Below are 20,432 nucleotides of genomic sequence, written 5' to 3' on the forward strand. Positions count from 1 at the left end.
CCTGTGACGCCGGCTGCTTTGTCCCCCCAAGCCCCACCACTACTTCGCTGAAACTGGGCCTTGCGACAATTGAACCGGCTGAACCTGTTTTTTCCAAACTTGCTTCCTCTTCCTTCTCCGCCGTTCTGGTTGCCGGTTCCCTACTGTTCTCTCCGTAGTCCACTCCTCTGTTCACCTTTGCTAGTGCTTCCTCCGCGGACTTCAGCCGTTCTCCCATGGCCCTCGTTTTCTCTTGCTCTGTCGCCAACGCAGTCTCGAGCTCGGTGATTCTCATCAGCAGTTCAATCTCGGCAACCATCATTTTCTCCATTTTTTCCTCGGCCTTTTGTTGCCTACACTTCGCATCAGCCTCTTCTCCATCCGCTTCAACACTTGGGTCCACTTTGAAACCCACCCCACATCCTGAACATTTTACAGTCTTTTTAACCTTGTCTTTCTCACAATTGTCCCTATGACTTGTCTCACACGATAATTACAAAACTCGAGCCCTGCCCTACGACAAAGAGAAAGTCTAAGGGGTAGCAAAAGAAAAAAACAACAAAAAACAAAAAATCAAACACACACACACGCATAAACTAATAAATATCTGGTGACTGACCCCTCAAAAGCCGTACAATAAAATAGGTGCTACAGGGATTTCAACTGCTGCCTTATAATTATAAAGACAAGCTCAAAACATGCAAAATTACTTATCTGCGCAGTCGATCGGGAGCGCTAAAAAACTCGTCCATCCACCGTGACGGTCCGAACCGAACTCCGCGTCGACAAGTAGCGGCCTCCTGTGGCTATCCCGGTAACTTGTTTTTTCGGTTACAGACGCATAGACATTTTTTCGCAGTAGAGTGTAACCCCCGGTGACCAGAGACTACAGGCATGCTTCAGACAAATCGCCTTTGTAAATTGGGCAATTTTCATGGCACGCGCTTAACAACGAGTGTTTGCACCAGCTACCATGTTCGTCACTCGCTACCCGCAGACGCCCGATGTGCGGAAGAGGTGCGCGATGGCTTCGTAAGTGGGTAGTGAAGTGAAAACTTCCTTGTCTCACTAAACAACTAATCGCTAAAAGAGGTAAAACGGAGTGGGTTCCTTTCTTTCCGACCGCTCGCGGAACCCTGATATGCCCTTCACGGAGAGCCCCTGACTACCGTGGAGCCTACTTCGAGAACCTACGCCCTAGGGGTTAACAATGGAACATCTAAAATTCGTGCATAAAAGAAAATCATGGTAAGTGGTTAACAAAACAAACATCTAAAAGCTGTTTCATGAACACGCCAATAAAAAGCATGAAAAAACATAAAAAACATAAGAGCGAACGCGCACACATGTGAAAAGCACGTGGAATCAGCTGGTTACGTGGCCCATGGTGGACAGGTACGCATCTCTTTGTCAGTAAGAATAGTCTAGGATTGGCTGACTCCTCCCGCCCATTTCCTCCTCATATGAAACGCCTCGATAATCCTGTGACCTAATTACTTACCTTCTTTGGGCTCACTATCAGGTCTTCGGACGATGCCTCGCTCGTGCACTGCTGGTAGTGCGCCGGCAAATCGAAAGCTGAGGCGCTAGACGGCAATCACTCGCGCTTCCTCAATAGCGTGTGATGTATCTTGCACTCTCCCCTACATACAATTTTCCGCACGTTAATGGCTCCGGTATGTGACGCCGACCACGCAAGCTATACGCATACCTATTCATGTGCTCGATAACACAGTCACTTTTACGCGACTCACTCTGAACCAACTTACCCATCTTTTAAATGTGGAGCATTTCTCAGCTAACTTCGGCGACTTTGAGCGTATCCATCTATCTAGCCGCCTATGACTTTTAGCTCTCCTCATCGTTTCGATAATGGCATCGATACCAAACTTGGTATGGCATAACATGACTGTATGAAGAACATATTTGACTAGTCATAACATAAAAAATCTTGACATGTAAGCCATGAATGTCATGATTTACAATTTGTGGTCGTTCAGCTCTCGCGGTGGTTTCGTTCACATGGCATGTTGCAAAACTGGTATGGTATGACATAATTGTATGGCGAATACAAGCGACAGACCCTAACATGAAAATCATGACATGCATGTTATGTCACAACATGACTGCATGCCACGCTCATGATGCGCTCGCGGCCGTTTCACTTGCGTCACATAAACCAAATTTGGTGTGACAGTGCGTAAATGGATGACGAAGGTATGTGACTGGTGCAAACATGATAATCATGAGATGCGTGTCATGTTCATGTAACAACCTGACTACATGCCACGCTCTATATGCGCTGGTGGCCGTTTCGCTAGCTTCACTTATACTAAATTTGGTATTACGTGACACCAATGGATGATGAAGGTATGTGACTGGTGCAAATATGATAATCATGTGATGCGTGTCATGTGAGAACGTGAACACATGCCACAGTCGAGGCGCCAATACATTTCGACGTGACGCGGTGCGCGTGCTCGCCGGCGTTCATTTCGTCCCGTCACGCCAGCGTTGCAACGCCAGGCGCTGGTCCTGCCATATACTCGCAGGCGCGTGCCGCGCTGCGTTGCTTTTACGCATGCGCGTTTTAGCGCGTCCAGCGTCTCTACGTAACGAAAAGAGGGAGACGCAGTGTTTTAGATGCGGAGCATCTTATACTCGCGCCTTGTAGTGCGCCGTCCGCACCGCTTCTCGAACATTCGACAGCTGACGCGCGCGCATGCGCCGTCGCCCACTCTTCCACCATCTGTGCATCCCTTCCTCCTCTACACACCGCGCGCGCTTCACTCCTCCACCATCTGTGCACCCTTCCTCCTCTACACACCGCGTTCGACATCTACAATTCTCCTGATTCTCCAGTGGACGCGCATGTGGCGTCGCGCTTCGAGAACATTCAACAGCTTACAGTGCATGCGCCGTCGTGCTGTATATATACTCAAGGTCGGCGCTCGCTCGCTCAGTTGCCGCTCGTCGGTTGGTTTGTACGGCGCGTCGACGTCCAAGGTCGCGGTGAAATGAATTCCAACGAATCCACAAACACAATGATCGACGTCCCTTCGACCAGCGCCGCCCTTTCGCATACGTGTGTACGTGTTCACTCATTTAACACCCCCTCCTACAACCACGTTAACCAATTTAGCCATCGACCCAAGTAAGTCGCAATTTAACACCCCATTTCACAACCACGTTAACCAATTTAGCCATCGACCCAAGTAAGTCGCACTTTAACACCCCGTTAACCAATTATATGGTCCGCATCCTCCTCAGTGTTACCCCGAGGGAAGCTGCGGGCAATTTTTTCTGGGTAACGCATGGGCGCGAAATGCAGCATGTCCCATTTCGCTCCGGTTGCTATCGGGCCGCGCCGACGGATGCTGCTCGCGCCTGGCGCCAGAGTATAAAGTGCCGGCGTTTTGCTAACGTAGCGTCGCTGTGCCCAGCGTGCGCGTGCGTCAACGCTACGTTTGAGTATATTGGGCTCTTCATGATGCGCTCGCAGCCGTTTTGCTAGCTCCACATATACCGAATTTTGTGTTACGTGACCTCAATGGAGGAAGAAATATATGGCTTGTGCAAACATGATAATTTGACACGCGTGTCATGTAAAAACATGACAACATACCACGCTAATATCGTGCTCGCGGCCATCTCGCTAGTTCCACATATGTTAAATTTGGTATCACGTGACGTGAATAGATGACGAAGGTAAACTACACATCGAAACATGATAATCATGACACGGAAGTCATGTACGGCATAATTTACCTTGAACCCGTAACGTTGTTCAGATTTTAAAGTCACATATCAACACATCTCATACGTGCTTCGCATATCATTGATTCCCACTATACGTGGGATCAGCCAATTTTTCAAAGTGTTTCTATATCGCTTTCCCCTATCCAATCTTCGATTAGAACTTCGTTGCGCAATTCCACAAACCATGCAGCTCGAACGAGGAAGTGATGCGGTTGGCGCTGGTTCATGGAGGCCCCATCGCCGTGGGCTTCGAGGTGTACCCGGATTTCCAGGCGTACTCCGGCGGCGTCTACCAGCACACCACGTTGCACCGTCAGCTGGGCGGCCCGTTCGACCCGTTCGAGCTGACCAACCACGCGGTGCTCGTGGTCGGCTACGGATTCGATCACCACTCGCAGCTGCCTTACTGGACGGTCAAGAACTCCTGGGGTCCCGAGTGGGGCGAGTCCGGCTTCTTCCGCATACGCCGCGGCAACGACGAGTGCGGCATCGAGAGCCTGGCCGTCGAAGTCGAACCCATTCCCTGAAAAAAGCGCATTGGTCGTCTTCCCATCACAAATAAAGCTCCTGGAAACATTTCATATACGCACGGGGTGTCAGCAGGATTCACAAAAGAGGAGCGTTGCTATATGAAGCACACCCGGTGCATATTTTTCCCAGCATATTTCAGCCGCTGCTACTAATTTATTATTTAGTCAAGGTTAGTTAGTTAGTCCAAATTGCGTTTGTAGCTCAACAAATACGCACCTAATCATTAAATTGTCAATGGCAAAAGAGCAAATCACACCTTACTGCGCTATTTTCCGCAAAGTACAATTTACGTGCTCATTGTTTTCAGGCTGATAAAGAAAGAACGCAAAATATTGAAAATGGCACGAGACCATACGCCCCACCCGCAAAAGGTGGGAGCGTATTTATTTATTTATTTATTTATTTATTTATTTATTTATGCCATACTTACAGCGCCTCTTGGCATTGCATGGGGGAAATTAGCGAGCATACATAAATAGGTATACTCTATAGCATCATAATTAAAACACCAGAACACACCATAGCGATTCATTAAAACATACTTGTGCAAACACTAATACACAATGCAAGATGACGAAAACAAAAGCATACATGTTATCAAATTAACAAGGAAGTTATTATATTATCTTTTTATTCCCTTCAATACAGTATTGATGGAGGTGATGAGAAAAAAAGTGACTAACCGCTTGACAAAGTTCCCATCCCCCGATTGCACAGGCTGAGAAAGTGGTGGCGGCACAACAGATAAAACTAGCAATAGTTACGCAATACATAAGCATATACATAAATTGAAGTAATTTCAAACGGAGGCAGTGCAGGTGATAAACGCTTTTAAAATAGTAATAGGCATAGGCAAGCTTGTTCACAAACGCTGAGTACAAATATGACAAAAATAAAAAAGTGACAGCTAAAACGCCAGGCCTGCGTGAAAGGCGCAGCACAGTCACAACAAAAGCTATAAAAGAGCGACCTTTCACAGCCTTTTCTAAGCACTGATTGGGTAACTGCTGCATGCAAACTTGCTGTTATCCACTACGGCACTAATAATGATTTCTGGGTAGTATACCAGCATTCACTATGCCATTTTTCATCATTCTTCTTAGAAGCGCTGTATCCGCTAAACACTTGCAAGGAACTTTGTGCCAATTGTTCATGCAGTGGCTGACGACGGTGAGGAATTATGCCTGACATGGATATGCGCCACAGTTAATAGGTGATCAAAAACAAGATTTTGTAATGGGTTAGAGCGTTAGACGACCCACTCGTTACGCTACTCGCATTGTGTCGCCTCCTTGGTCTTTTGCTGTTGTAAAACACTTTATTACTCATATCGCATTTGATTTTCCAACATAAAGCCTGCTTAAGGAGTGTTTCCAAACCTGTCCCATGCACCGGTTGCCTGACTTCTGATGAAGTATGTCGTGTGTACTTCACTGGTTGTGTGTACTTACAGGCTAGTGCGAGCAGTATGCGTTTGGTTCAACTCGCCACTGAAGTGTCTTTCATTTTCAAATTATTGGCTCAAGTTATGTGGGACACCCTGTATAGCATACTCATTTTCTATGGAGGCGAAAATGCTGTAGGCCCATGTGCTCGGATTTGGATGCACGTTAAAGAACCCCAGGTGGTAAAATTTCCAGAGCCCTCCACTACGGTGTCTCTCATATTCATATGGTGGTTTTAGGACATTAAACCCCACATATCAATCAACCTATCAAATCACACTAGCATACTGCCAGCCGCAGAAGTTTGCGGGATCTGCAGCGCAAGGCGTAGCGACAAGGAATTGCATTGTGAGGCTACCAACCTCAGCAATTACGGATGGCACGTTTAGACAAGACACCACTGGCGACTCTTATCGTGGAGGCCGATGTCCTACACAACCGTGATGTCATGGTATAGGCGACGCAGCGATGGAGCTTTTCGTCGCTCCACCTTGCACTACATATCCCGAAAACTTTTTCTGCCGACAGTGAACTAATGTAAACATCGTCAATCTCCCTTGAGCCGTGTGCGCGGCGCAAAAGATGCATGGATGGATGGATGGATGGATCCGGCTGTGCCCTTTAGATCGAGTGATCACGCCTATTGAAAGTTCTACCCGCTGAAAGTCTATTTTGCCTGCACTGTACCTAAACACCAATGCTTTGAAAAATTCAGTGCCACTATCTTCGACTATAGGGTGGAGCCCTTTACAGAATATTAGCAAATGTTCAGTCGTTTCCTCCTCCTCTCCACACGCACTACATGTCATGTCTGTGCCTTCTCATTTTGCTCGGTATACGTCTTGGTCCGCAATGCTCCTGTTCTAGCCTCGAAGAGCAGAGAACTACCCCGAAAATTATCGTAGATCTTTTCTCTTGCAATTTCCAGCTTGACAGTTTGGTAGGTCTCCAGTGATGATTTTGTAAGCGTTCCCATCTTCCCCATGTTTCTCTCTGTTTCCTTCACCTCCTTCTTAACCGATGTTTCCTTTCCGCTTGGTATTCTGCTGTTGTCTAAATTCGACCGTGCTATTAAATGACAGGGTCGAATTCTTCCAGAAACTCTCCCATTGTATTCGCGACGGTTGAGAAGGCCGTTAGGAAACAAGCGCGCGCAGGTGCAGTCTGGCCCGGCCGTGGGTACGCGATGACCACAGTTGTTGTTGTTTTTTTGTTTTGTTTTGCACCGTTGTGTCTAATGACTGACCTCAAGTCAATGAACTTTCCCGGAAACTGGGGGCAGCATAGGCACAACGAGCAAGGACAGCATTCTGAGAACGAAAAAAAAAGGGGGGGGGGGGAAGACTACAAAAAAAAAAAAGAAACCTGCTGTGGAAAGTTGTCCTGCATATTTTCGCAAATCGTCGGCTTTTGCTCTGCGGCGGCCCTGGAAACAGACGGTGCAGGAAGCTCGGGATCTGTGTGTCTGGTTAAGCTGATGGATCTCACGTGTTTCCTACGTCATCGAGTGACCGTGCGCTTCCGAGCGCTTGCCTCCGTACCTGCACATCGCGGATACTTCGCCTCCATGCCGATTCGCGAGGATCTGCAGTGGTAACAAAAGCAAGCTGAAGTAATCGTCCGTGGTTGCTTCCTGGAGAAACGATAAGCAAAACTCTTCACTATGTCGTCGGCACCGAACCGCGGCCGCCAGTGACCAGTCGGAGTGTGTCGCCGGGGCAGGTGAAAGAATCATCGCATATATTTTGTTCCGCAGAATACGATCTCTGCTTGAGTAAAGTGCTGCCCGAATTATCCACCTCATGCACCAACTGTTCTCAAACATGTAGCGTGAAGGCGAAAGCCGATGCGAGGCAGAAGGAAACAACAGGCGGCTGCTGATGAGCACGAAGAAAACCCAGACGGTGGTCCGTCCCTCTCGTTGGAAGTACATACATCGCCCCGTACCCGTAAGATTCTGCACGTAGCGGACACGTATTCATTTTTGTCTGAAGTGACGACGAAATTCGCACAGGAGTTGTGTTCTGTGATCACCAGCTGTGTTTCATCGCATAGCCGTGCTCCTAGAAAAGGCCCAGTACTCCATTGGTAAGAAGCTTGTATACAGGCGTGCGCAGCTCTTCTACGATCATTGTCATGAATACGTGCTGCTACTGTGTTTTTGCATCGCCGCTCAATGAAAATCATTGAGCTGCCATGGTTTGTGTGTACATAGGTATATTTTGTGGACTTGTGCATCAGCAGTGCTAACACTGGTGAGGCCAATGGGCCAATGTGGCAGCTAATAACTGGATGAATCAAAAGGTAAGATTGAATAGGTTTAAAATAAAAGGTCGGTGTGACTCCTAGCAACCTGCAGCCCTGGTTAAGTATGCATTTGCACTTCTAACCGTGATTGTGAATCAATGCAAAAAAAAGTGCTCCTACCGGTACTACATGGCCGGTCAAAAAGTTATCGCCGAAGTGCAGTCGAGTAATCGTGCAGTCCGCTCAAGTAGTGTCAAGTTATGCATTTGTTGTGTGCGCGCATTTGTCTGTATGTTAATCTATGTGTCATCAATTCTGCCGTCATTTGTATTTTAATAAGTTTGTCGACTCTGGGCGAATACACTCGTCAACTTGTATTTTTTTACCACCTGAAGTAACTTCCAGAACTCGCCTCAAAAACCTTCTGAATGCAGTGAAAATTTACTCTTTCTATACTCGCTCAAAACCAAAGTGGGGTAAATAATTACTACCCTTCCTACGTTCAAAAACTCAACACGAGAGTAAACTTTTGCTTCGACTAGTAGATGGTAAAAAAAAAACACAAAAGGTGTAACGCTAGCGGACAAGTGGTTTACCCAGATTTTGAGGTTATTTCAAGTTGCGCCACTGCAGTGGTCTAGTGGCTAAGGTACTCGGCTGTTGACCCGCAGGTCGCGGGATCGAATCCCGGCTGCGGCGGCTGCATTTCCGATGGAGGCGGAAATGTTGTAGGCCCGTGTGCTCAGATTTAGGTGCACGTTAAAGAACCCCAGGTGGTCGAAATCTCCTGAGCCCTCCACTACGGCGTCTCTCATAATCATAGGGTGGTTCTTTCGGGTTATTTTTCTTTAGTGTGATATACCGAAGCCATCTTAAGTAATACGAACAGCGTGGTGCTTGCGGCCCTGCGCAGTTTGCGGTCAAGATTCATTCTATTTTATCATGCTCTCAGCTTAACGGAATGAAGAATCACCTTCAATGTGTCATGCGTGGGTTTAACCTGTTTTGATGAACAGAAATGCTAAAAGCGCTTTAAAGAAATCTGGCAGATACCACGCATTGTGGGAATCGTTAGAATGCGAAGCAGCCAGCAAAGATTTCCATACATTACCCTGTTTGTCTATGAGGCAGATGAAGTAATTCATATCACGACATGTAGTTCAACATATATCACATTTTTGTCATGCATGCATGTATGTAGTCTAATCTGGTATATGTCAGGCGAATGAAATGCCCTTACGGATATTCTGGTATAGATTGTGTATAACCTGTGATTTACGGTTGTCGCACATGCACATCATACCACACCCGTTTTGGTACATCCAGTGAACAATAGGGCCGGACGCGCATCCAGATAGTGCAATGGGAATCATTGCGATACATGTAATGCATGCCATTATTTTCATGTTACAATCGGTCATTATTTTCTTCATATATTAACGTTGTGAATATATGGAGATAGAGAAAAACCGTCGAACGTGAACTTTTCATGTAAGTCATGCAGCACATAAAATGCAAGTAATGCTTTTCATATTATCACCTGTCATTTATGTTTGACATCTAGTCCTCCCCCCTCTCTACTCTATCAACTTTGGTGTATACCATTCTAGCGAACCGGACGTGAGCGCATCATGAGCGTGGCATGTAAATCACGACATTCCTTTCAAGTTACCACCTGCCATTTACCTTCACCATACAGCCCTGTTACTCCACACCAAATTTGGTACACATCCATTCAACAAAACTGCCACGACGGCACAAAAAGATAGATAGATAGATAGATAGATAGATAGATAGATAGATAGATAGATAGATAGATAGATAGATAGATAGATAGATAGATAGATAGATAGATAGATAGATAGATAGATAGATAGATAGATAGATAGATAGATAGATAGATAGATAGATAGATAGATAGATAGATAGATAGATAGATAGATAGATAGATAGATAGATAGATAGATAGATAGATAGATAGATAGATTCCAATAATTGGGTTGCTTTTCATAAAAAACAAATGAAGTTTTTAACTGAATGAGCAAATTTTATGGCAGAATGGATGTGTTCGTGGTATATGTGGCTTCGTGAAACAAGTGCATAATCGTTGCTACATATTCTTTAGCTTGCTACGTAGCAAGAAAAGCTCTTCTCAAAGGTACCGCTTTTGAAGTTGCTCAGTTTGTCGTGAAGAGCATTGTACTACGCCACGGCACTCCATCCTGCGTCATCACAGACCGAGGAACGGCATTGGCGGCAAGGCTCATTCAACACGTCTTCCAGCTAAGTCACACCGCGCATCACAGAACTACAACCTACCACCCACAAGCAAACAGATTGACCGAAAAGGTGAACAAAACGATGACTGATATGCTGTCTATGTACATATACGTACAGCACAAGACGTGGTATGAGCTGCTGCCTGACGTTACATTCGCTTGCAATACCGCTATGCAAGAGACCACGCGCTTCACCCGTTTCGTCTTCTACACGGTCGTGATGCCCAGACGATATTGGATGCCATGCTCCCATATGACACTGACAAAATCGAGAATCTCGATGAAGATTCCGGGAGTTTTTCTTTTTTTCAACGAGCTGAGGAAATGCGCCAACTGGCCCACGGGAAGATGAAGAAACAAGAGGACATCGACACACGGCGCTACAACCTCTGCCACAGACACTTCGACTACCAACCGGCTGACTAAGTGCTAGTTTGGACCCCCGTTCACCGCAAAAGCCTTTCTGAAAAACTTCTCAATCGCTATTTCAGCCCTTACAAGGTGCCAAGACGAGTGAGCGACCTCAACTATGGGGTCCTTCCGGACAGAAGCCAAGCACCATGTAGAAGACAGCCGCTGCCTGAGACATGGGCCGGTTAAAACTATATTGCACAATGCGACACTCATGGTTTTCGGCACATTAGATTTTCGTTCGTTCACCGCAAGCACATCGATTAGCATCGAAGCGATGCTCTTTCGTGAAGGAGGAGAAGTGCCACCCGCTTAATCTGCCAGCGGGAAAGAGGCAGACGAAGACGCAGTAGTTTTCGTGCATGGGCCTTTGTTTTGACTGTGGGAAAAATTTATGGCGCGTCTCTAGAAGGGCGGAGATATTAATTACGGTAGTGCGTTGCCGAGTCCCCCCAATAAATTTTTATGTACACAGCGTGATGTGGCACAGTCTCCTCTATGTCTTCACATCAACGAGATTTCACCTCTGCCTCATTACCTTTTAGCATGCAGGTTATTTAAAAATCAAAGAAAGAGATTATTAGAAGAACCTCTTCGTAGGTTGGCGTTAAATTTACCCATTTCGCTGTTTTTTTTTCTTTGGAGCAACTGAAAAGGTATTAACCACAGGAATGTTTGCGAGGCTATGTGCGATTTTCTAAAGGAAGCAAACGAATGTATTTTTAAGCTTAGACATAAATTTACTTTATTTACAACCATATTAGGTTGTCGGGTGTTATTTTTTTCTTACCTCTACTTATTCTATTTCTAATCCATAGTTTACCAATATGATCTTTGGTAAAACATCCCTTTGTAAACATCCCGTGTGGTAAAACAATTTCATCTCAAAGATGAGGTACACCGTCCGTTTCATGGCCACCGTGGTGGGTTGCGCAAAAACTCTGAGGAACAATAAAGAATTTGTGCCATGCAGACCACTCTCGAGATTTGTACCTTGTGAAGCCACCTTGTAAACGTCGTCTTCGTTCAGAACGTGACAATTTATACCATTAGGCATATTTAAGGTATGACTGAAAAAAGTTTACGTCGACCTATCGTACACGGTAATGTCGCGGACTTCGGAAATGCATTTCGCGTCAAGTCGGGCGTCGTTGTCGTCTGCTCCACAATGTAAACGTGATTAACAAACCTTTCTTATTCGATCACGTTCGCTTTTCGAAGTGCCTGTCCGGCCGGGAGATTATTTTTAAGTGGCAGCGTGACGGAATGAAGGGAAACGTTCGACTTACATCCCCAATTTCCATTTTCCGCCAGAGATGGAGCTACCTATCCAGCGTCGCAGCGCAACCAAGCGTTGTGTTTCTCAGCGGGAGCCGTCTGTCCGCCTTTGGAGTGGTCGCAGGTGTTCTCTGTGGTCGTGATGTGACGCTGCATGAGGGGTCACCCTAGGGCACAGTGGCTAGAATACGGAAGTGTGATGAACGGCAAGCGGCGCCTATGGAGCGTGTAAAGCCTCTGAGGAGGAGCCGCGCGGGGGCGCGCGCAGTCATTTGTACTAGAGTTACTGTATATGCTACCTTTAGGTAGCTCTAGTTTATACGTTGTTTACACGTTTCCGACAGTTTCGTCAAGCGCGTTCGTCCTCTTTTTTTTTATTGCGGTGGCACTCTGACACCATTGCTTCTGTATGCAATCTCATGGCGCGAAAACAGTTATTTATTCGTCCCGGGCTGCACTACAGGCTACAGGCCAGCTAAAAAAAAGCATGCGTTGTTCGGCGTTCCAAAAAACGAAGCTCTGCGCAGTGGCGGAGAGCGATCACGCGCGCTGACAAGCTGCTTCAAGAAGCGTGGAAACTTGGACTCAGCTGCATGCGAGCTGCATTTCGACGAGAGGTACGTACATCTCCCGGCACTTCAAGCACACTGTGAATGGCGAAATTGCGCGCATTGAAAGGAGTAGGCCTATAGGCAGCTTGCCGGTCAGGGGGGAGGGGGTGGAAGCGTGGCGAAGGTTTATTGCAGGGTGCCTCCTCCCTATCAAATAGGTGTATAAGGCAGATTTTGCACCCCTCTTTTAGATGACTAAACGAGTGCCCCACCACCTAGTCAAATGTACAGAGCATATTTAGCGCCCCCCTCCCAGGTGACTAGGGGTGGGGGCACCCACCCCTTTTGCCATTCTTGTGTATACGCTTATGGGTAGGCCTTTCGGAGAAGCTCTTCGCATTGTAGAAGCCTTTAAATCACCTTTTCAAAGTGGTTTAGCTATAACGAGCTTCCCAGTGACAGCTTGGGAGAGCTTGTTTCCTGTTTGAAAAAAAAATATGTCACAGGTAGTTGTTTATGTCAGCCTTGTCTCCCTTTCCTTTATAGATCATGCTCATCCTTCGAAGTTGTTTCCATCCATCGGGGACTTCACCATCGATTATTATTTTGCTGAATGCCTCTCTCAAAGTCTGCTTAGACTGCGGACCCAATGTCTTTATCAGCATATTTGGAATACCATCTGGGCCTGTAGATGTACTACTAGGAACCCTCTTCTAAGCCCTTTCCCACTTTCGCTGTGAAAATGGAGCCATTGCGCCATTTGATTCACCCTTGTCTTAGATGGCACACGTTGGATGAATGGATATAGCTGTACACTTTAGATCGGGCGGTGGCTCGCGCCACCAAGCCGTAATACTTAATGAACCAAAAACTAGATTAATTTTTCCCTTTAAATAGTGAGGTTGAGGATTCGTACTTTGCAGTCAAAGGTTTAATTTTCACTCGTGGCTTGACTTTAGCCACCAATCAGATAACCTCCTTTTTGTTAATTCTATTTTGATTAATTCTATTTTGTTAATTCTTTTGTTAAGTCTATTTTGCCCTTCCCGTCTCTTAATCCCAGTGCTTTGAAAAACTCTGCGCCATCATCCTGAACTATAGGGTGAAGCCCTTTACAGAACATTATCAAGTGTTCGGCACTTTCCTCTTCCTCTCCACACGCACTGCATACCGTGTCTACCCCTTCGTATTTGGCCAGATATGTCTTGGTTCGCAATACTCCCGTCCTGGCCTCAAACAGTAGAGAACTACCCCGAGTATATTAATAGATCCTTTACTTGGCAATTCCCTGCTTAAAAGTCCGATAGATCTCTAGTGCAGTGCAAACGTGCGCCAGCGTCACCTGGCGGTTTCCTCCCAAGACGTTACGCGCTAGCCGGCGCGTTCATCACACTTCCCTATTCTACCCACTGTAGCTAGTATTCCTCGATGCACGCACCTATCCCGCCACTTTGGAGGATGGAGACAACTGCGTCGTCTGCTACAGAGTCCGCCATTATAATGCTTTTTCCGCAAGGCGCCTTTAGCCATGATGGCCAGCCCACGAGAGTTGCGCGGCTGCGTACAGGGTTTGTAGCGTCAAAACGTGTGGTTCTCAAAGAACATGAGAGAAATACCACGTTCTAGTATCTGGAGTGTGAAGGCCTTAGATTTCTAGTCCGTAGTCTTCGTTTTTAAAACGACCATAGCGGCTGGAGTTGCTCGCAGTAGAAAAATACCGCCGACGCCAGCCGCGTTAACATCTTCAATTAGCGTCTTTTTTGGGCTAGCCGGTAAACATTTTAAACATGTGAAAATCACGCATTCAAGTCGCATGACCGTTCAATGTGTCTGTGTGTTGTGCGCCTTCCACAATAGTGTAATAAGAGTTTGCCATTTGCCAGCTGGCTGAAAAAAAACAATAAAAATACGTGCTCTCGTGAGAGAAGAGAAAAATCAAAACATATGCACGGAGTGAGTGATGTTGTGTGGGGCGAAGCGTCCATCCGTGTGTAGCGTCATGATCATCGCCATTCATCATCATCGTCATTTTTTCTAGCCACCGCGCCTCTCGTGCAGCTGATGCGACAGCTCGAGGCGCGAGCTGTGGAGAACGAGCTCACGTGCCTGGCGGTTTGGACGTGGCAGCCGCCGCCGCTCCGCTTCAGCAAATCAACCTGGATAATGAAGTGGCGAGAGAACGACACGACCACGTTGGCTACGGGTCTTCCTCTCTCGCTACATTGGTGACCACGGACACACGAACAAGCGACCGGCGCTGCACTACTGCCACCGAGCTACGCGGCCATGCTCCAGTCAGCACAAGCCTGGCAGCCTCAATTCGACCCGCCATTGCCCCCGTTCCGGACCTCTCGCCTAGAGTCGTGGTTCGAGGAGTTTGCGGCGGCCTTGTATCACAACGGCATCTGGATCCAAGAGCTCATGTACGAAGTATTGGAATACCATCTTCCACATGATCTCAAACACCACCTCACATACTTCTCCTGGAGCTCTCGCCCGTACGATCACTTGCGAGATGCCGTGCTCAAGTTTTACGGCATTAAACATGCTCCTCCTATCAAAAATGACACAACTGCACCTGGCTCATCACCTTCCAGGACGCCTCTCACCCCACAGCCAGTCCAGACCATTCCCCTGCCGGCAACTGGCCACATAAATTCTCCACTGTATTGAAGTCAATGCTTCAATGAAAAGAATTTCGCCATCATCAATTTTCTCTTAAGCCTCTCCACGACACTCTATTCTCCCTTGGGAAATAATGTTAACCAGGTACTCTGAATCATCCTTTTTATAACTAGAGTTCGCCGGCTTGTGCAAACGCTTACATGACGCATACAAGCTTTAAAGTGCATTTCATGTCGTAGGCGTTCAGAACGGGCGCACGGACGGACAGACGCACGGACGAACGTACAGACAGAGGGACGGATGGATGGCCGCACAGACGGACTCACAGACGGATGCACAGACGGACGCACAGACGGATTCAGTTCCTCAGTGCTTTCTTTCACGAATAATTAGATTGGTCTGCGCATATACACTACTTACGAAAAAACATCTCTCGACTAGTTGGCATATTCTGCATGTTACGCCACTTAATACCAGTATGGTTAAAGAGACAAATGTATTACGCAACAATGCATTCTCACCTTGACTATTGCCTTCTGATATGAGGAAGGCTCTTTTTGCCGTGACGACAAAAACTAACCTAATCGATTTGTATCTATAAAAAACGAGCTGTGGGATTGATTGAACTCGTACCCTTTCTTTCACACATGCCCCCCACCCCCGTTTTTTTTTTTTGAAAAACATGGACTGCTGGTCATTATTCATATCTGATATAGAAATTAGCAGTGATCATATATCGTGAGGTAAAATCTCATCGAATTGAATTTTTGAGGATGTTTCTGGCGCGGGACCACAGTCATAATTTACGACACACCAGCTTTAAAAAAAAACGCTTCCTACTAACTACGGCGCATAAAAACTAACCTACCAGATTCCCCGTTTCCTTAATGAACACCCACTGGGATGACATTAATTGAACAAAGCTCCTCCATTGATGTCTTCAAACAGAAGATACACACACTCCTCCTAAAAACTCAGACTTTCATACCTCTCGCAATTCATTTTCTTAATTTGTGTAACTTGCATATGTGGCCCATACCTGTGTTTTTGATCGTTTTTTTATTTTGCTAGCCACTATTGTGCATAAACAGTTTCTCATTATTCTTAATGTGCTGATCACAATTAAGTACATATTTTTTATCCAATGGCTTCATGTCAGAAAAACAATTGCTAATGTTTTATGCTACTGTATGCATTCAATTTTTATAACCGCTCATCTATGTGGGTACACAGGGAGCTGGCGCTTTGTCAGGCTTTTTTTTTTTTGCCTTTACGCCAATCCTCTGGGCAACTATGTTATGTATACGGGTTGTCTTAAGTAAATAAAGGTAAAATTCAGAAACCTGATCTTAGGCCCTTACATATAAAACATGGTTAAGCCCATAAGCGCATATGCAAGAACAGGCTCTCCGCATAATGAAGCACAGTGATTATCAGATGCCTAGTCAGCTCCAATGTTCTCTTCACTGAATATTATTCCTGGCTCAAATATGATCATCTCTAACGTAGCCGTAATTGCCTAACGCCTGGTACGTATTCTAAATGTTTTGTATATTGCAGGTAATAAATTTACTACTTCTTCCAGTAATACACGTTTCTCCCTTCAAAACAATATCTTGTCTCCGGGGTGCGCCAATTATGTACTGAAAACAGTAAGATTATCCGCAACCAAAATATTGCACGTGCTGCCTCAGGGGGCTAAAACTTCACCTTAGTTAAATGCATTCAAACGTTCAATTCGGCTTTCTCTGAATCATTCTTGCAATTTCCTAATCATGTGTAGTTACACTAGTTGCTTTTTTTTGTCGCTTTTACAATGCATCTCATGTTTTCTTTATCCACGTTCATTACTTTCTTTTTCTTGTGAAACATTTATTAGTGCACACTCCAGACAAGTGCATCACTGCACTTAGTTAGGTTTTATTTTGCTTACCTATTTTACATGTGTACTTCAGTGTCAAATATTTGAAATGTCATCTTACCATAATGCCCCTCCTATTATTTTGCACGCATATCAAACTTGTTTTTCTCTATCTTGTTCCCGTTTCTATTCTCTTTATGTATTTTATAACAACGGGTCCCACAGCAGTTCTTGCGCTAAGGAACCTCTTTTTGTATATCTCTCCCTATAATATAATGGAACCACCCACCCAAATGCGCTAAAAAAAACTACACAATGCATGCAGCGCAATGCAGCAGCTACTTACTAACTGACCGGCTGTCAGTCGTAGGTAGCTGCTGTTCCAAAGGAGCGCGATCTGCGGAGATGCATTTGTATATATTACTTTCTTATATTGTGCACACAGCCCTACGGCAAAAATGTTGCCCGACCTGGTTTTAAACTAGCGAGGAAATGCGAAACCGAAACCCTTTCGCTATTCATCACTCTCTCGAAACCGCTTTTAGCAGTCTGGCAACAAATTGTTGTGTTTGCACTTGCGCCGAAGAGATGGCGCCACAAAAGTAGTCACGTGACTTGAGAAGGCGGATGCGCCATGGCCCGTTTGTGCAGCCCGTTCTGTCAGCCCCTTGCCGAGTTTTCGTGAACGAAATCTGCCACCCAAAGAAAAACAAAAAAGGATTACCAGAGCCGGCGTATGCGACATCGCACCGAACCGGTGAGTAGGCACGCTTCTTCCGGTCCTGCGACGCTGCCAACGAGCGCCGCGCTAGTGCCGGCGGCCCGAACGGCGGGCCCCCAGTCATAGCCCCAGAAACCTACCTCCGTGATTTTGCTGCTTTCTGGGAAGCTAACGTGCTCCGCTCCAGCTCCGACCCCCGGTTGGTCGTGGTCGATATTCGTTAGGCTTATACATTCGTGTGTTAAGGACTCCTGTCCACGGGTGACCGTGGTTGCGTCGAACGTGTTTGACGATTGCGGAACACCACCCCCTTCGCGGTGGCTCCGAGAGTTCGACCGACGTTCTCTCCACCTGGGGCCGCGATCGGTGTCGCTGTTGCCACCTCGTCGAGTGCGCCTACGCGCATTTTTTCGCCGCGTCCCTCGTGAAAAGTGGCGAAGGTGCTGAGCCATGTTTCTCACGGCGTCGTGCCGGCTTGGCCCGTCAGCTTCCTCCTCAGAGAAGGAGGAATGTAGCAGCTCGGTATGCGGCTCGTGTAGAAGAAGCCAGCCGGTGCGCTACGTGATGTCATTCGTTGATACCGGTGGGCGCCGCTTTGAGCGATGCACGATCGGTGACTGCACTGGAAGGAAACTTGCCTTCGGATGCAAAGTGACGTCAATGCCTGCTTCGTACGAAAGAAAGCCCCCCCCCCCCCCCTCCCGGTCACACGCATGTGCGCCGCTGTATGATCGCCTTAACGCTTGGATTGCACCTTCCTGCTTTTATCGATGCGGCGCATTAAATTTCTTCGTGGTGTCGACCAACGATGTTGGTGTGCAAATTGCCGCAATTTCGAGCCCGGAAAATGAAAACTTGGTTTCCTGTTTGTTTCCTCCCTGTTCACTTCCGCTTTCACGTGTTTCCTAAAAATGGGCTGTAATGTAGTACAAAAAGTAGAATAATATGGAATAAATCCGTAACCGCTTAGCGCCGGTAATCAGCGACCACGGGGTCTAAGCACGAATGCCCGAACTGTGCTTTGTCTAGTGCATTCCAGAAGGGCGACTGCAAGTTGGCGCTTCGGAGTGCTGCACGCAACTGTGGAAGGGAGGTTCGGCAGGTCGTCGCCGGGTGTATTGCCCTCGGCCCTCAGCTGCTGCCTTGCTGTTTCATTCGTTTTGCGTTCACCGTTGCGCAGCTGTGCGAAGGGCTAAATAATGCCGGTCCCGATGTGCACTTTGACGTACTATCTCGTCGCGTACCCCGACAAGTCGCACTCGGCCCTCTTCAAACATACCGCGTTGGGACATCGGAACGTGTCCTCTGTTCTGGGTTTTCGGGACCAAGCATCAGCGTAGAAGCGTGACAGTCACCTGCGATTACACGGGTACTTTTGATTGCCATTTTCGCCAACCCGGATCTGATTTTTTTATTACGATTAGCAGTCACCGGTTCTGCACGCTTCAAGCTAATCATGGTCGAGTTTGACGGAGACTTCTGTCGATCGCGGTCGTCTTGATCGGGCCTTATCGTGATAGAACCGGCGTGGCCCACTGGGCGTCGAGAGGCGCTGTCGTTCTCGCCGTTTGCAAAGATATTTTCACGCAGACATAAAAACTCATATTGAGTACACGTGGGCTTGCCGAACGCTGTCACACAAAGGTGCATGCTCGCCTTCATTGGCGATTTACTTGAGCCGCGTTTCTTCATCGCATTTGTTCTTCCTACTCAAAATTTTTTTCACCAACTGCTTGTGGTACACTGACCCTTTCCAACTCGGGCAAAAGGATTCCGTGTTTTCAGCCCAATCGAATCACTTCGTTCGAGTGCGCTCGACTTAATTTCGACTAATCGTCCACATCCAACTTCCCCGCGAACTTTTCTCCCCAATACTAGCGATCGTTCTTTAGTCAGTCGTGACATTGACGCTAACTCTCCTAAACGACCAAGACTATTCGTGATTTTGAGAAGGATAATTTTGAGGAAAGCGAACGTGGCTAATTTTTTGAAAGTTTTTTTTTTATTATTAACTTTGATACTTGTGTGGTTGAGAGTACCTGGGACATTTTTGTAAATCAAGTACGTCTGTTCAGTGAAAAATGCTTCCCCAGTCGTGCCATTTTTAATACAGAAGCCCCTTGGTATAACTCGTACATTAAGCGCCTGTCTAGCAGAAAGAAATGGCTCTATCGCTTCCCAAAATCGTCTTCTAATCGAGAACGCTGGGAATCATAAAATTGCTAATCATGCATCCCTACGCGCACTTGAAGAAGCTAGAGACTTGACGCATCCTCTCAGACACAGAACTTTGTTGAGGTCCTGAGGAACACTACCTCAAGGAGGTAAAGCACTCTACATGAAAAAAAAAGGTCGCGTAAAAAGGGAGATTTTTTTTTTTGTCCCACAACAATAATCGTCACCTGGCTTGCTCGCACTTCTTTCCCTGAAGACTCGGCGCTGGCCTGGATATTATGCTTATCAAGAAAGATATGTCATGTCGACAGTTAGCGCGCATGTCGTTCGTGCCGGGCGCGCTGTTAGTGCGAGGAAGGGAACGCAAGATAGAGGACGATTATTGTTGTGGGACAAAAAGACGCCCATTTTACTCGTTCTTTTTTTTTTTACTGTACCCGAAATCAGTTTCCTAAGATTGACTAGAGAGGCGCTGTGATAGTTCAGTGAACTCGGGGCAGTTCTCTACTGTTTGAGGCTAGGACGGAAGTACTGCGAACCAAGACATATCGGGCCAAATACGAAGGGGTA

General features: G+C 46.6%; 1 protein-coding gene across 1 annotated transcript in view; it reads left to right on the top strand.

Annotated features, from left to right (window-relative positions):
* The window catches only part of LOC119166691 (dipeptidyl peptidase 1), a 245,086-nt gene extending 240,763 nt beyond the window's left edge, over positions 1-4,323 (top strand). Inside the window, exon 8 of the mRNA XM_037418012.2 lies at positions 3,929-4,323. Coding sequence (XP_037273909.2) covers positions 3,929-4,265 — 337 coding nt within the window. The 3' untranslated portion in view covers positions 4,266-4,323. The remainder of the gene's footprint in view (positions 1-3,928) is intronic.
* Positions 4,324-20,432: the final 16,109 nt, after the last annotated feature.

The sequence above is a fragment of the Rhipicephalus microplus genome, unplaced genomic scaffold (genome assembly GCF_043290135.1).
Source record: "Rhipicephalus microplus isolate Deutch F79 unplaced genomic scaffold, USDA_Rmic scaffold_12, whole genome shotgun sequence".
Lineage (NCBI taxonomy): Eukaryota > Metazoa > Arthropoda > Arachnida > Ixodida > Ixodidae > Rhipicephalus > Rhipicephalus microplus.